Source organism: Cryptotermes secundus, unplaced genomic scaffold, assembly GCF_002891405.2.
Source record: "Cryptotermes secundus unplaced genomic scaffold, Csec_1.0 scaffold617, whole genome shotgun sequence".
Lineage (NCBI taxonomy): Eukaryota > Metazoa > Arthropoda > Insecta > Blattodea > Kalotermitidae > Cryptotermes > Cryptotermes secundus.
The window spans coordinates 577,020-594,426 of NW_019724592.1; the positions used below are offsets into that span (position 1 = coordinate 577,020).

At 39.5% G+C, this 17,407-nt stretch overlaps 1 protein-coding gene across 5 annotated transcripts in view; it reads right to left on the reverse strand.

The window, feature by feature from the left end:
- The window catches only part of LOC111862383 (uncharacterized protein CG10915), a 68,535-nt gene that overhangs the window by 28,080 nt on the left and 23,048 nt on the right, over positions 1–17,407 (reverse strand). For 4 of the 5 annotated variants that reach the window (XM_023847717.2, XM_023847715.2, XM_023847713.2 and 1 more), the window contains 5 exons: positions 16,874–17,214; positions 14,345–14,583; positions 10,995–11,015; positions 6,527–6,700; positions 4,856–5,019 (listed from right to left, as the gene is read on the reverse strand). In XM_023847717.2, the coding sequence (XP_023703485.1) occupies positions 4,856–5,019; positions 6,527–6,700; positions 10,995–11,015; positions 14,345–14,583; positions 16,874–17,214 (939 nt within the window). The remainder of the gene's footprint in view (positions 1–4,855; positions 5,020–6,526; positions 6,701–10,994; positions 11,016–14,344; positions 14,584–16,873; positions 17,215–17,407) is intronic. The other variant, XM_023847714.2, reaches the window with a different exon arrangement.

Below are 17,407 nucleotides of genomic sequence, written 5' to 3' on the forward strand. Positions count from 1 at the left end.
TAAGTCAATTTTTAACAACCGAAAGAATTGAGTTATATTAAAAAGTATAAGGTATGCCCTAAAAGATTTCAAATTAATTATTCTACATAATGAATTTTTCATCCAGAAAGAGATTCACTTTATATATATATAATATAAAATTATGATCACTGTGCCTTAAATCAGTGAGTGTATATCGTGAGATCAAGCAAACCCTGTTACAACACAAAAATACATCATATCTTCTCACAGGCATGTGTATCGCCGCCACAGTCTGCCCAGCACAGGGATGTCACGTGGGACTATACCTTACTTCGCTGCCCATTTCAACATCTCCAGGACGTGTAAATGCCCCGTATATGTGGCATCCCGATTTAAGAACAAGGAATCCTACAGGAATATATATCCCTGCACATGCATCAATGCAGTGTAAGTGGTCAAGTACACAGCTACGTTACTTGTAAACTCCCAAGTTTGAACCTCAGATGCCACTATTCCATTGAATGGTGGGTAGCAGTCAGCCTGTCAGCATGCAGCCTTGCACTTGCTCACCAGAAGTGAGTGAATTCAGAAGCAGGATATAGCTGCAAGTGTTAACACAAGGGTGCATGGGTCTAAACCCCTCCTTCTGTCCTATGAAGACATCCTAATGTGCTGGCCAGGAACTCCTCACCCTAGCATTACATGACAACTCAGCTACAAAAGAAGGTAGTGCTAGCTTCACACTGGATGAGAGTTGTCTTGGCCCTTGGTACTTGGCCTTGTCAGAGCCTGAAACCTACAACCATACATCCTGAAACTGCTGAGTGAACCGAGCACTGAAGGTTAACACAGCGCCCACATCCCATTTATCATTTGTGGACAGAGATCCACTGGTGCCCATCCCCAAACTTTTACACAAGCACTTTGGCACAGGAGGAAAAGTGAAGATTTGAAGAAAGCCTCCACCACAACCAATAAACAATGGCTCCAGCAGAAGTTGCGAGACTGGAGCTGTGGATGGTTACAGCATGTAGTGTCATCATTTCCTCCTCTGAACTCGCGCCTCGATCCCTTCCCACACACCTGTTTTCAGAAATGTCATCTTTACCTGAACAAACCTTGTTATTCTGCCAAAAATTATCTACATGTTCACTTTATGTGTATAACCCACTGCCAACAATATCCTACCTTATTCCAACAATCTATAACTTGTACTCTTCTCCAAGTATAATTAGAATGATCAAATCAAGGAGGAACAGATGGGCAGGGCATGTAGCATGAACGGGGAGAAGAGGAATGCATATAGAATATTGGTGGGAAATCCAGAAGGAAAGAGACTACTATGAAAACCAAGACATATGTGGTTGGACAATATTGAATTGGATCTTAGAGAGACAGGATGGGATGGCTCAGGTTTGGGACCAGTGGAGGGCTCTTGTGAACACAGTAATGAACTTTCAGGTTCCATAAAATGCTGGGAAATTCCTGAGTAGCTGCAGAATTGGTGTCTCCTCAAGAAGGGCTCAGTTCCATGAGTGTGTGAGGGCAGTTCCCGTTCACTGTCTGAGGTACTGCAGTTTATCAGTTACAAATTCAATATCATATTATCAACATCCATGATATAAATTTTGTAACATCAATTTTTCCATTTCAAATGTCCCATATTACACAATCTATGGTTGTGCACTCTCTCAGACGAAGTTCACTGAAAATCAATTCACGGCATGGGGACTCTCACATACTGGCTACTTAGTTTTATTACTGGTTAATTGCAACTGAAAGTGAACAAGTGTGACAAAGACTGTTTCTAAGACCAACACACTTCACTGATGCAAAATGTTGTGGAGTGGGAAGTGTTACCTTGTGAATCATGCTTATCAAGTGCTGACCTTCAAGGTTAAACCAAAGTGTCATTTAATTACCACACTTGTGAATACTCAACTGATGCAGTAAGTCAAACTTAAAAAAACACACTTACAGTTTAATAAAAAAAACAAAGTATTACATGCAAAAAATATCAGATCTTTGGCCGTTGTTGTTATGTGCTTTTTAGGTGTGAAATCCTTGTAAACAAGATAAAATGTAATCATATAGCTAAATTTTGAGGGCCTGATTATTTTAACATTTAATATGCGTGTTCAAGGTCTAGATCAAACTTGAGTTCCTGTTCAACTATTAATCTTGCCATCAGCGTCATCACTCATAATTAGTTAATTGCAGCTCCCATGTGCCAGTTGGGGAAGCTAGATATGTCGGGTGGCATGGTGAAAGTTTGAGACAACATGACGTACGATCACACACTAAAAACAGGGAGTGGAAGCTGACTGAATGGGGGAACATGAACACAGTACACATTAAGAAACACATACAGAAAGGAATGTTGTAGAGTTCAGTTTTAGTCCAGTATGGCTTCATACTGGGTTTGGAGTCATGACCCAACTGAGCTGCAAGAAATATTCACACATCCTTCATACTCATGTGCTGAAATATCTGGTTTATTTCTTGCTCATGCATCATGTTGCATATATCAGTTGGTCTCTTTACAATTACTGCCAACATGGTCTCAAGATACAGCACAAAGAAATCAAGAGGTTGTGACTTTTCATTAATACTGGGAGGAGCAGTTTTGTTCTCTCACAAACTGGTGCACGTCTGCCTTATCAGAGGGAAGTTGGTGGTACCCCTCTAAATCTTCATCATTTTCTTTAGCAGATGACTGATCCAGAAGCATGGTATCTTTGAGCTCTTCTTCTGAGACAATGCCAGCATACTGATCTTCAACAAACATCTTGTGCCATTCTAAATTGAATAATAGATGCCCACGTTTCAAAGGTCCTGCCACACTGATTGTGGATCACTGGTCTACTGAACACAATTGAGTGTGGAAAGAAAGAAGCATAAGGAAGCACAGAATCTGCCACTGAATACCAGAATATATTATTCAATAGCAACACTATCCTCTCCTCACTTTTTCTTCCCTGTTCATAAAACTGCTTCATATGCATACTAACAAAGGTAATGAGAGAACAGTGGTAATAATCCATCACTGACAACTTTCACATAAATGTAATCATGAATAATTTGTATTTCCCCTCACATATTTTACCTCCCTTACGTATATTCATCAGGTTTTGATAACAGTCATATTGTTACAGACACCAAAAATGGATCGAGAAGGAAAACATATTTGGTGTTTGGGTTCAGAATGACAGCAAATTGTTGCATGTGATTATAACAGCTGTATGCATGCAAAAATAAATTTGATGCATGGACCATTATACAGGGTGAATCGTATAGAACCGGCCCGATGAATTTGCTAATAATTCCGCAGATGATGCATATAACCGCTCACTATTATGATACAATAATCCTTGGGCAGTGCTGAGTCAAATGGTGTGCACATGATCTGGCAAGTGGTAGCCCTTATGCTGCAAGGTCAAGGGCGATCCCTAAATGTGTCTGCAGTGCGCAGGCGACAGTCATGGACTATACTGTTGAAAAGCGAGTGTTTCTAGTGCCTACTTGAAAACGGCGGACACTTTCAACACCTACTCTGATCACGGCACACAATCCAAGATATGTGTAAATTACTTTAATATCTGTATGGTATATTTTATATTACAGCTCATTTCGTCGGGCCGGTTCTATATGAATCACTCTGTATAAAAGNTGCATATAACTGCTCACTATTACGACATAATAATCCTTGGGCAGTGCTGAGCCGAATGGTGTGCACATGATCTGGCAAGTGGTAGCCCTTATGCTGCAAGGTCAAGGACAATCCCTAAATGTGTCTGCAGTGCGCAGGCGACAGTCATGGACTATACTGTTGAAAAGCGAGTGTTTCTAGTGCCTACTTGAAAACGGCGGACACTTTCAACACCTACTCTGATCACGGCACACAATCCAAGATATGTGTAAATTACTTTAATATCTGTATGGTATATTTTATATTACAGCTCATTTCGTCGGGCCGGTTCTATATGAATCACTCTGTATAAAAGACAATGTTGATACCCCACAGAGTAAAATTCCATACTCTGTTTGGGACAGACATATATGTAGGGTGCCAGAAGGGATCCTCAAAAAGAAGATGCATGATTATTGATATATCTGACATTCAGCCACTTGTCAATTCACCTGGGTGTCCACACATCAGACATCCGCCCTTTAAAGGTTAATGTAATATTGCTATATTTGGTAGTAATGAAGAGCTCAAATATGACTAGAACTGATACAACAGACCAAAACATTAAATTTCAGATTGATACAAAGGAAATATACTACAATGGAAAACTAAATGCAACAATATATATTGTCATGTGTTGGCTGTGTCATGCAACAAATAACTTCACGTGGGTCTCGGATTCAGCGACTCTTTCTTGGACACTCACTCTTACACATCATACTGTTATTATTGCCTGTGGTATCACTTGACTTCTGGCGACTAGGTTCCAACTGTGCTGTACGAAGTCTGGGTTCCAACTGCATTGTATGAAGGCTAATTAGCTCTGTGTTGTTGTAGCTCTGTCTCTCTCGGCTTATGTACGTGTTCTGCGGACTGGATACGAGACACCATTCCCTAAGGTTTGATCTCACTTGCTCGGCAATCCGTTGCTTCGGGAACGATCTCTATAGATTACGGCGGTAACATGTTTCGTCTCGTCCGCTGGTACTCAACGGCCTTCTGTTGTTCATCTCCAGGGGAATGCGTTCATTGTTTCGGCACTGTCTACGCAACGGCCCACTGTTATTGCGTTGTCATGGAAGTATCTACTCCAAACATGTTACAATATTTTCAACTGAAGTAAAACCTCACGTAATACAAAAACACACACTGCATCACAAAAAGCAATCAGGAAGTATCCATATAATCTGGAAGTAGACTTCCTACCTGAGCACTTGGCTGCTCTAGTGTGGCTGAAGGTTGAGCTGGAGACCAGGAAGCTGCATCTGATCGACCAGGCACTGCAGCCCGCACTTCACTGGCTGCAGTAGGTGAGTAAACAGCACTGCGAAGCCCTTGACCGGGTGATACTGACCGGGCTATCCCTGTAGCTAAAGAGCATATAAGATGGTATGTGATATATCACTGAATTATCTAACTCCAAGCAGCAGTCCTTCCTGAGAAGCTAACAGTCTCTCAGCTGCTCAAGTAATTCCCTACATTTATAGAACCAAAAGATTCATTATCATGTCAATAATGACCTGCCAATTGTCTCTATTCTGAGTCAAATGAATCTAATTAACATACTATCATCCTGTTTCTTCAAGTCCAATTTTAATGCGATTCTCTCGTCTATGCCTACATCTTCCAAGCAGTTCTCTCTTTTCTGGGTTTCCATTTTAAAAAATATGTACTCATTTCTCCCTTACGGATGTATCATGAAGAGAGAAAACAGGAAGGTCACATACAAAACAATTTAAAGGACGAGATTTTCAAAAAAACGTTTTTAATTTAGCATCCACTAAACGAAACAAGAACAGCCAATAACCAACCAGGAAAGAGATTCCATTTATTCTGAATATATGGAACCTCAAATATCACTGGCCTGTTCATGCTGGTACACTTTGTATACGCAAAATATTCTTTGAAATAAAATGTGAAGCTGCATCTATACCCTACCACAATTAACAGTAACCTCATCTCTTCAAGAGCACAATTTCTACCAACATTCTGACAACTTACTTTCATTAAAGTCTCAGGATGCATCTCTGTATAAGATCCTCCTTCAGTACTACTACAAGACAGCCACATTCTCATTACTTTCACATAACCACTTGATGTAATGTCACTGTAATCATGTTCTAACAGTTATAACAAATTTATTAATTTTAATTAGGTGATTTCTAAGACTTCAGTATTACTTGCCACCATGCCACAGCCAGCCATGGAAATGCTCTAAATACTGTCACGCAAAAATGGCACAACCCTACAGACAATAAGGTGCGTTACTAGTCTTAAGGTTTCTTTATCCAGTCTACCACCTTTCTGACAGGTATCACCTTAAAGAAATTCCCATATTTATTCTTCAGTAAACTTATATTTATATACAAGTATACATGTACAAAAGAAATAATGTAAGAGACATAAATATTATGCTTCATTGACAAAATTCCTGCACATTGACCCCAGTGAATGAACATGACAGTCTTTTCCTAAGATTATCTCATGGCTTGGCCAGTCAACTTACTACTTACTGATTAAGATGACAATACTGCTGAAAACTGTCAGTAACTTCTTCAGCTGCTCCACAGCTGCAGTCTTGAATACAGTGGGCTTAAAATGCTTCCAGACCCCGACCTCTGATCCTTGCCTGTTAGCATGACGGGCCATTCCAGAGTAGGCCCCTGGTTGGTGACATTCATCACCACACCATGAATATACAACTTCAAGCACTTTTGTAACAGACATCTGCTGATGGAGGCAATGCACATTATCACTTTCTAAGTGGAACCTTAACTCACCAGACTTGAACTTCTGATAAAAGTATATATGTAAATTCCCAGAGTGGTCTGTGTCTCTACTTTCAGTATCTGACTTATGCAGATAAATGCTACTTACTTGGACCACAAACAGGTACACTTGAGACAGTTGCCGTAGGCTGAACAACTTTGGCCACAGAACTAATCATTGGTGTGCCAGCAGCTGGGGGTGGGGGTGAAATACTGCCATCTGCATGAGGTGTTCCAGGCTGACCCCAAGTGCCTAGTTTTGGGGGAGTAAGTGGCACTCCAGCTACAAAAAGAAAGGTAATGCTGAGGAAACTGATCAATGAATTATAAACTTATGGATCTGGTGATATTTATCAATATTCTGCCACTTTATAAGGGGTATAAGTTACAAAATGATAACAATCATGTTTTAAACAGAATTATGAGCTAATAAGGTTTATTTACGATCTAGAGTAACATATTTCCAATGATTTGGACACTGTCCCTAATTTCTGAAATCATATTGCCACAGACTGAGTTCCCGGCTACAGATCCAGATGTCCAGGTTCGATTCCCGGCGCCACCAGATTTTCTGAGTAGTAGCGGGTCTGGAACAGGGTCCACTCAGCTTTGTGAGGATAAATAGGTACTATTTCAAGGAAACAGCGGCTACAGTCTAGAAAACCGAAATTAAAGGCCATGGGGATTCGGTGCACTGACCATGTGACACCCTCTATCTGCTAAAGTTGCCACTAACTTCGCCGACAAGCAGTGCTTGCTCTGTCGGTATAGTTCGCTTGCGGACTAAAACAACAGAGTTTGTTTTTTACAGCCATAGATCCCACATGTGACTGGCCAAAAACTGCTGCAGACTGCACCATATGGAGCAACAAAATTCATACTTTGGCCTTAATTTCATAGCCTAAATATGAAATCTGAAAATAAGATTCTCAACCATCTAAAATATGACTTTGCATAACCTCCCTCTGATGATACAAAATCATTAAAACAACTCAAATTCAGAAATGTGTCAACAATGTCACTTACCCCTACCCCTTCAGTCTACTAGTTCTGATTGCTAAACAAATGTCAACCACCACCATCTTCTCATCTAATCACCAGTTAAGATCACCAGCCTATACTTTCCTCACAATGAGCATCTGTGCAAAACCCAAGAGGATCCCAATCTATGAAATAAAATCTACTTTCCTTTCAAAACAGATGTCCTACCCCGCTGTTCTGCACTGAATGTCATGGGAAGGTAAAACAAAGAAAGTTTACCATCTACAAAAGACCATAAAATCCATAAAAATTAAAAAGAATGAAGAAATAAGAACAATACATACTCTTACATGTATAAGCCTAGTGACAGAATTTAATGTAATCTCTGAGAACAATCTGTGGCTTTTGCAGAAAGTTTAATTACTGACAATTATGGCAGTATTGGAAATATGGCTATATATTTAGACACAAAGTCTGTTAAAATTACAGATTTTCATAACTGCAACGCTATGTAAATTTATAGCCCATATCCATGAATAATTTTGGTGTAAATTCATGTCAAGTTAAATAATGCTGGGTACTACAAAACTTAAGGTAGCACCATAGCTGAAACAGTCGCTGGCTTCCCACTGCGGCGGCCCGGGTTCAATCCCGGGTCTGGTCAAGTGGGATTTGTGGTGGACAAAGTGGCGCTGGGGTGGGTTTTCTCTGAGTACTTCGGTTTCCCTTGCCAATCTCCATTCCACCAAATTTTCCATCATCATAATCACCCAGGGCAGGCTACAATAGGCCAATCAGTGGCCGCCGCGCTGAGTGGACCCAGTTGGACTCCACCCCCCACTAAGCAAAATACTACAAAATTTGCCATTGTTCAACAAGTGTAGTAATTCAGTGTAAACTCATCTCTGAAGCTCTTTACTAAATAATATTGAGAGGTCATAATGCCTGGGGGCAGAATTTCCAGTTCTGCATTATAAAATGGAAAATTCTTATACTTGATGAATCCTGAATTGTTCTGATTATGGGATCTTAACCAATCTTATCTGTTAAACATGGTAAAAACCGTTTTGAAAGAATGCATTGAGACAACTTTCACAGCTGGCATTTCAAGCCAAGGGGAATGATAACACAATCAAAATGGAGAAAACAAACCTATCTCATGATTCATAATAACAGGTCTTAATGTCCTAACTCTACATGTTGGGAAGAGCCCAACAGAAACCAGCCCTCACCCCACATGTGGGTTGGTGTGGTGGGTGACAATTTCCCTGCAGCAATCATGTCTAGGGGGCTCTAATGAGGGTTCCCCCAAGGGTGACACTTTCCCTCAGTGGGGGCAAGCAACCTGACCATTAAGAAGTAGAACTGGACTGGTTATCAGAAGTGCCCAAAATGAGGAAGGCTCCCTTTAAGGATCTGGGCTTGGCTGGAGCTGTTGTGGGTCAAGCCAGAGCAATACAGCTTTGTTGACCCTGCCAGCAAAATACAGAGGTGGCTCTGGTTTTCCAGTCATCAGTATCCTGGGACAAGGAAAATTTCTCCTGCACCATAGGTTCCAGTAGTATGATCTATTGCTCTGGAGATGTCTTCCTGCATTAGACCACTCAGTTACTGGGTCTTCTGCTGCTACAAAAATGACTCTCTGGGACTCTGGTGAGGGTTCAACTGAGGGGAGGGCTATAGAAACCTAACAACAAAAGAGGCCATCAGGAAGAGATCTCTTCTGGGTGAACTGTGGGCTTAACCATGGCTCAGTTGCAGGTCAAACTGGGCACGGTGGTGGGGACTCTGATGTCCCTGTCAGTGAATGACACAAGACATTTGGGATATCCTGCTGCCAGCAGCCCAAAAGAAGATGGGATTATATCAGGAACCAACCTGGTTGGACATAGATCTATGACCTTTGGCTCTGCACTGGTAGAATCAATGGAAATTATGAGGCCCTCAATCTGGAAGGTTTTGACACTAAGGTTCTTAAGAAGCCTGAGGAATAATAAGGATGCACATCAGACCCAGTAGAGTTCTGAGTGCTTAACCAATGTGATAACCAAAACTTTCCTTCAGCTAGTACACATAATGACAAATTTGTCAAAAGCCATACATGTCAGTGCAATGGATTTTTTGATTCTGAGGTAAAAAACAAATCAAGTGTGGCAAAAATACATTAATTTTAGAATACACTTTCATTACTTTCTTGAAATTACAATTTGTTATTCATTTAATCAGTAATGTTACAGTATCATGTGCTAAAATCTTTTCAGATGATCAGTCACATCAATGTTGAAATAAAAACCAATGTTTCAGATACCTCCTTCATCTCAGAGATCTCTGAAATGTTGGTTTTTAGTTCAACATTAATATGGCTGATTGCCCGAGAAGATTTTAGCACATTTACTCACCATGACAGCTTCAAATCCTACATTACAATATCACCTCTATCGCTTTGACTGGGATTGCTCAATTAGAGAAACTAAAAGCTCTTAACTCATTCTCAGAAGAAATTTAGGGGGAAAAAACTGTGCCACCTGAGAAAACTCTGGGCCAGCCATTTAAAAAACCATTTTCTTGTAAGGAGATAATGTTAATCACTTCTGGTGTCGAGGACAAATTCTCACTCCTTCCCTCCAACTACATTTATTTTGTGATACTCTAGCCATAAACACAACAAATATTTCAAAATAAACCAATCTATAGTTGTTTACATTGGTTTTATTTAATAACTGCTACATATTTTGACCATCCTCAGGCAATTTCACTAAATATGTCTCATTTTACTGAAATATCTTAATATGGGTCCATATTAATGTAGTTATTACTTACAACTGTAAAAATATTTTGGAATTTTTAAAAATTCTCCCATCATTACAACATAAAATTCTGTGTTATTTGTGGTCTATATCTTCAGGGGTCTGCTGTTAAGTTGTTTGTACTATTTGCATATAATGTTATTAGTTTTTTTTTTTGTTTTGTTACAAAACATGAAGTTAATAAATAAAACCAATGTAAACAATTAGATTGGTTTATCTTGAAATATCTGTTCTGTTGATGACCAGAATATCACAAATCCAAATACACAACAGGATGCAAACAATAAGGATAAATTTCGTTCATAACACACTTCCTCATGATTACAAATGATGAACAGAAAAGTGTGAAATAATGCTATTGGGGGCTATGTAAGCACTTGTTGGAAGTAACTGAGAAAAGGCATGCAAAATCTTAGTCACAATAAGCAGTACCCAGGCAGAATTGAACCTACAACATCCTTAATAATAATAAAAAACAGCGTTAGCGGGTATATAGTGAGTTTGAGCCCAGGGGGCTAAAATTACTGAAAACTATTTTGTTGACAACCAACCTGAAGTAATGTTTCATCTGTTCTTGTTTCTGGCTAGTGACAGAGTGGGAATTTATTCTGGTAATGTTGTATTTTCAGTGGTTTATGTCTATTAGTCTCTTATGGTAAGATATTTGTCATTCATTGTGTCAATAATTCACAGGAAAAAGAAGTGTTTCCCTTTCTGCAAAGCACACTATTATGAAAAGAGAAGTCCCAAATTATATATATATAAGAGAAATATTAACTAATAACTAACCTGAAAAGGCCCAGCACGCTCCTTGAAAAAAATATACACAAACAAGTCACAAACATGCCATTAAGTCATCAGATATGAATATAGTTTTATTACAGAATAAAAATGAGTATTTCATACGTGATACAAGATTGGTGTGCAGGAGCTTAAAAGTGGTGTGGAGGATGAATGCATAGCAGAGACCCTTGTGCCCAGGGCCATGATGTACCTCAGGCAACCCATCTTATCTCTTCTGGGTTGTATGACAGAAATTTTTTATTTCTGAAATTAGTGATCGGAATTACAGTTTTCAAGTTTTTCTTCCATACCAAATAGTGGAACGTGGCATCAGTCCCTTGTAGTTATAGCATGCAATTTACAATATGTATTGCATTTATACTGACCAAGAATTATAAATTTTCATATGGAAAGGCAGAAGGAAGTATCAAAAATAAATATACAAGGAATTTAATCTTATCTGACCAAGGCTGTTTATGTATAATAATGTGTTAAAATTAACTTCAAATTGAAATGTCATGCCCTTGTACCTGGGGCCACTGACCAACTCTGTGCCTCAGGCTATGGCCCAAGGTATGAATACAAAATTGAAAGGAGTAATTCAAGTCTCTAATATAGTAAAGGCAGTTTTTTTAGTTTCCACCATTTGTAAATTATTGAAGAAAAAAATAGCCAGAGCTATTCAAATGTTTCTGATATGTCTGATTAGCAAAACATTACGCAAAGATAAAAGGACTAAAATAGGAACAGGTAACATGAACAATGACTTAGTTTAATTTCTTTTTTACATTAACAGAACCATATCAGGGTAGAGTTTGTTGGCGATAGGATGTCCTACATAACACTAAGAGGTTGGTGGTGCAACATCACTACCCTGAATTTCCATGCCCAACAAAAGATCTGACATCTGAGTCTGCATCATAATCCCCTGCAATATCCCTGCTCAATCCCATGCAGAATTACCACTAGCAGGTCCTTCAGCCAGCCATCCAAATGTGTTTCTTCTGTCTAACAAATGGCACAGCCAGTAAGCTGAACTGATTACAAAGTAAGAACGCAGCATTTAAGATCAATTTCACTTATTGTATTTGCTGTCAGATGTAACTTTTAAATGTTTAAAAATGCTCTGTATACAATGAATAATATTCAGAGATTAAAAAAATAAAAATGTGTACCTTAGTTAGGATGTTATACTTTTTAGCTCTCTGGGAATAGAACCCCCGTTAAAACATTTGACTCCACTGCATAATGTCTTCATGAAATTGCTTCCAAAAGATGATAACTGACTTATATTGAAAGAAAGCATGGCCAGCAGACCCAGAAAATACCTGTAGCAATGTTCTACCATGAACTTCAGCAGCCAAAAATGCAAAACTCAATACTACTGATTTTTTTCAACTAATTCAGTCTCCAGTTCTACCATTGCAGCTGTCTGCTTCATCACTCTCTTGAACCATCTCTCCATACAATTTCATGACTCGTCCATCAGATCACTTAATCATCAATATAGCATCATAGTGTTAATATTTTTTTTATTATTATTATTATTATTTCAAAACCCCTAAACAATGCACAAAATACATCTGGTTAATAGGTATCTTAATTTTCAATGGAGGCATTTAAATACTGTGACATTAAGCCTGAAAGCTGGAATAGCAGAGCCACAGTAGATGTTAATTGCTAGGCAACGACTCGGTAAACAGGTTCCTGCGGAAATGAAGATGCAAACAATAGAAGAACTGCCATTTCTTTGTATAGGCAAGGTAGACACACCTATATAACAACAGAGGAATTGTTAGGAAACGGTGTTTTCTGTTAGACAGACCCAGGGCTACATAACAAAGATCTCGGGGCCAGGCATCCATCTACATACAACCCTGCTCCACATTCACTACACCAATAAAGAGATTCTGTCCACTTCCCATGTTTTGTGCACACAAAATATTTTCTTTGAGGTTATGTCTTCTATCCAGTGGCAGGAATGTGCTCCAAGAAAGGTTCTGTGATCTTTCAGGCAATCGTTCAAATGATGTGTGGTTTTGTACAGAGTGAGGAACACCAGAACAATGATTTTCCTCGGGCCTTGTTCTACTAGAAGCCTTTATTTTTGTGGATCTATGTTTTTGTTATTTGGAAGTGAATGATACATGATCACTGTCTTATACGCTGCTACACTGAGTATTCTCTTCAGTAATTTCAAATACCACTTGGTACCCTTATTTTGTTCCAACAAGCACAGCTGTAGCATTTAATCCTCAAAATCCACATCTAACATGCTGACATTGTAATCACAAACAAGCAATAGCATTGCTTCTTCTTGTTCCACCTAATTTATAGACACACATTTCATTTCTGCGGTATGTAGACATCACAGTCACTTGCTTCATGTCTTGCCACACAAGGACTGCCACCGCCCACCGAGGACTGACCTCAACACTATCCATCCTTCAGTCTATTGTTCTTCAATACAGGAGCAACATTTTCTTGTTTAGCACGTAAATTTCCAACGATGTCCTTTTGTTTTTGGGCATGGGACTTCATGAACCAACCCAACTTTGGTAAATTATAAAAACTGTAGAGTAGTAATAATTCAGAGGTAACAGTTTGTTGGCAGGGAGCACAGGATTTTAAATCTCCTGGTTCCACAGGACTGGGAGCCATATTTTAACTCAGAGGTAATGATATTAGTAAAAAAAAAAAAGTCACTTGTCCAGCTGAACATTTACATGCACCCTCGCAGTAACACAACAAATGTCTAGTAAAAGGTGCATTAACAGACCTGTCACACTGTGAGAAAACAGACTAACATGGAACGACTGAACGTTAAGGCAGCCCTTGCTTTATAAATTCTAAAACTGAAACAAGTAGTCTCATATTCAAGTAAGTAGCTAGGACAGTTCAGTATAGCAACAGGCTGGATGGCTGGAGTTCAATTTTTGGCAGGGGCAGACAACTTTCTCTACTCCATAGCACCCAGACCAGCTCTGGGGCCCAGCAAGCCTCCTATCTAATGGGTAAGGGGGTTCCTTCCCCTGGAGTGAAACAGTCAGGGTGTGAAGATGACCACTCATCTCCGTCTAATGACAAGGTCAACGATGGTGTAGCTATGCCTCCACTCCAACATGCATCTTCATGGCATGGTGCTTAATTAAGGCACAACTTTATTTATGTTCATGTATATACAATACCAGCTTTTACTTTTATTACAACACACCACATAACTATAAGAATCAGACCCTTTTGGCATTAAGTTGATAAGCAATTCTGCGACCAAACAAAGAATGCTTTTAAGGCACTTAACACACAATTCCATTAGCAAGTACTAATAAAAATACCTAAAGAGCAATCATTCTTACTCGGTGGTTGTGTGGCAGGAGTTGGTCTTGGAGAAGTTTGAGGAGGAATCATCGCAGGCTTTACTGGTGGTTGTGGTGGAGTACTTGCCACTCCAGGGCGTTGTAATATCATTCTTGGTGGGCTAACACTAGCTGTTCCTGCTTGGAACATAGCCACCTGGTGAGCTTCAGCAAGCTGTTTCTTGAACGCTTCTGCCTCACCTTTTGCCTTCTCCAATTCCATTTCAAGATCCCTGACCCTAAAAATCGAAATTAAAAACAAATTATAATAAGAGTCATTGCATAGTATGGAATACTAGTAGACATTTTAATCAAACGATTAAATGTTACACTGTAAAATACATTAATGACCTCACTGGTGATACAGTTGCCACCTACACACCATCTAGCTTCAGGGTCTTGTGGCAGGCATTCCCTAATTCCTTTTAAGAGTTGCTGCTTCGCTTACTGGTATTACTTAACCCTGATAACGAATGAACAAGCTACCTCCTTCCAGACACGGCATTCAAGTAATCTAACGAAGGGCCTGGTGTGTCAACCACGCAATTGCCGTTGCAGTGACTCTCTTCAGGTGCTTTCAGTTTGGAACTCTATGCCACATCCAGTTGGTAGTTCTCACAATGGTCATGGAGTGCCTCAATGAATTCTGTATGCTGCTCATGCAGGGACACTGCAGATGCAGAACATAGGTGGTCTACCCTTGCAGGACAGTGGGTAGATGTGTGGCCTTCTCCCAGGCTGTCGACTTGCTGTGCTCTCCCACAGCCTTCAACTGACAATGAAGTACAGTCCAGGACATGGAGCAATCTATCCACAGAACCCCTGTGGTTTCACCTTGTTGATACTGATCACAGCATTCCCACCACCTTCATGCCCTACTCGGGCTTCAACTTCTGCCAGTTATGTTATAAACTCTGTATGTCCAGCCATGTTCCTCGGATCTTGATGTCATATTCCTCACAGAGGCTCTCTGCCCATTTGCTTTACCTGTCCATAATGGTTTCTTCAAATGAGGTCTGGGCAGACTTAATGGCACTTACTGTGGCTCTCATCTCTTCCTAACCTGCACTTACTGTGGCCATCCTCTCTTCCTGACTGGCACTTAATGAAGCCCTCATTTCTTCCTGATCAACACTTACTGTGGCCCTTTCCCCTGACCAATACTTATCATCAGGGCCCAGATTTTGATATGTCATCTTTTTTTCCTTCTATCCTATGTGATGCTCTTAAATATATAAATCTCGGATATGAGCTGCTGGTTACAGATATGTAAATTTTATACGTAATTTTTTTGACATTTTTAGTTTTAAGGTCATTTTTTCATTTTTGGGGTTTTTGGACTTTTAAGGCTATTTCTTGTCATTTTTGGCCATTTCAGGGAATTTTTCTTCATATGTTTTCTGAAATATGAATAACATGGAAGCGAAGTGTTCTTTCTTTTCTCCTTCAGGTCATTTTTCTGGATTTTTCGGTCATTTTTTGAAAATCTTCAGGTCATCAAAATCCGGGCCCTGCATATTACATTTTTGGGTCATATTTTAGGTCATTTTTCTGGATTTTTTCGGTCATTTTTTAAATATTTTCAGGTCATCAAAATCCGGGCCCTGCTTATCACAGTCCACGTCGCTTCCTTGCTGTTCATCATCTCTTCTTGGGTAGTCCTCATGCCACTCTGCAGGAATTCCAGCTGATTCATAATCAGCTGCCATGCCAGATTCATTTACTGTCCACTTCTGACAAAAGTGGCACATGAAATTACTACACTGTGGGTTCTGGTTGGAAACAGATTTCCTTGACACTGCTTCCTCTTTGCTATGATTACAAGTGGCCATTTGTTTCCTAGTGCTTCTTTTTTGCCATATCTTCCACCTCCCTCATTGTCTCCTGCTTGACTCCTCCTCTTGCTTTCTCACTGCTCCAACACAGCAGACTGACTCATCAAAACTGGCACGCTCCCTATATACTCCCCCACAAGAATGTCAGGGCTACAAAACCCTCAGCTTCCAGACTGCTGTGTGCATCACCTCTTAGGATGTGAGAGTGATGTGCCATTGCTTCATAATGACATCTTGTGATACTTCTGCTGTCCCTGCCTTCCAAAGATTATGGGTTTCAGGAACCTGCTACTCCACTTTCTAACATGAAAATTGTGAAAGCAAGTTTCTCAGAAATTTTGATACCCATCTACCAAACTACATACTGTCACCTTCCAGAAGACTGTGAACTTGTCACAACAAACTTCAGTGGGACTGAAGTCTATTTCTTCCAATTACATTTCAATGAAATAAAAATTGGAAATAAATTTCTGTGGGAATTTCGCCTTCTTTCATGACAAAACTAATCACTGATCAGTGTTCAGGTCACACCAAATTAAGAATGACACAAAAAGCTTTAAATGAAACATGTTTCTACTCTGAACAAATCTGAGTAACCAAAATTGTTCCAGACAGGTGACATGCACACCTTTGTCGCTTGAAAACCTCACAGAGCTCTGCTGAAAGCTGTCTCTATAGCAGAAGAATAACTTACCGTTTTTCTTCCTTCATCACAGCCGCTCTTAGTTGCTGCCTTTCTATATCAAACTGTGCCAGCTGCTTTTCAAGTTCAGCTTCCATTTGGAGAGATTTCTTACTTTCTTCTTCTAATCCTTCTGCCATTGAATCAATTCTTCCTTTCTCTTCTGCAAGAATTTGAGCAAGATCCTCTGAACGCTTCCGTTCCTCCACATACTTCATGATCAGCTTCTTTCTCTCATCAAGTAAGAGGAGAACAATTTGTTTTTGCCTACTTCGCTCCTCCTCAAGTACATCTGAAACTCGTTTCAGCTCCTTTTCCTGCTTTTTTTTAGCCTGTCGTTCTAACTCCAATTCCTACGAGCGAATAAAATATTCATAAATTTAATACTACATTTCACATCTGCATACATGATTATTTTAACATACTCAATGTTTATATTTACAATATTTTATATTTTATTGTAAGTTCATAATAATTCAATGTTTTTGGATATATTCAGTTACATGTCCCAAATATTCTTTCACTTTCGAATGAAATGTATCATAT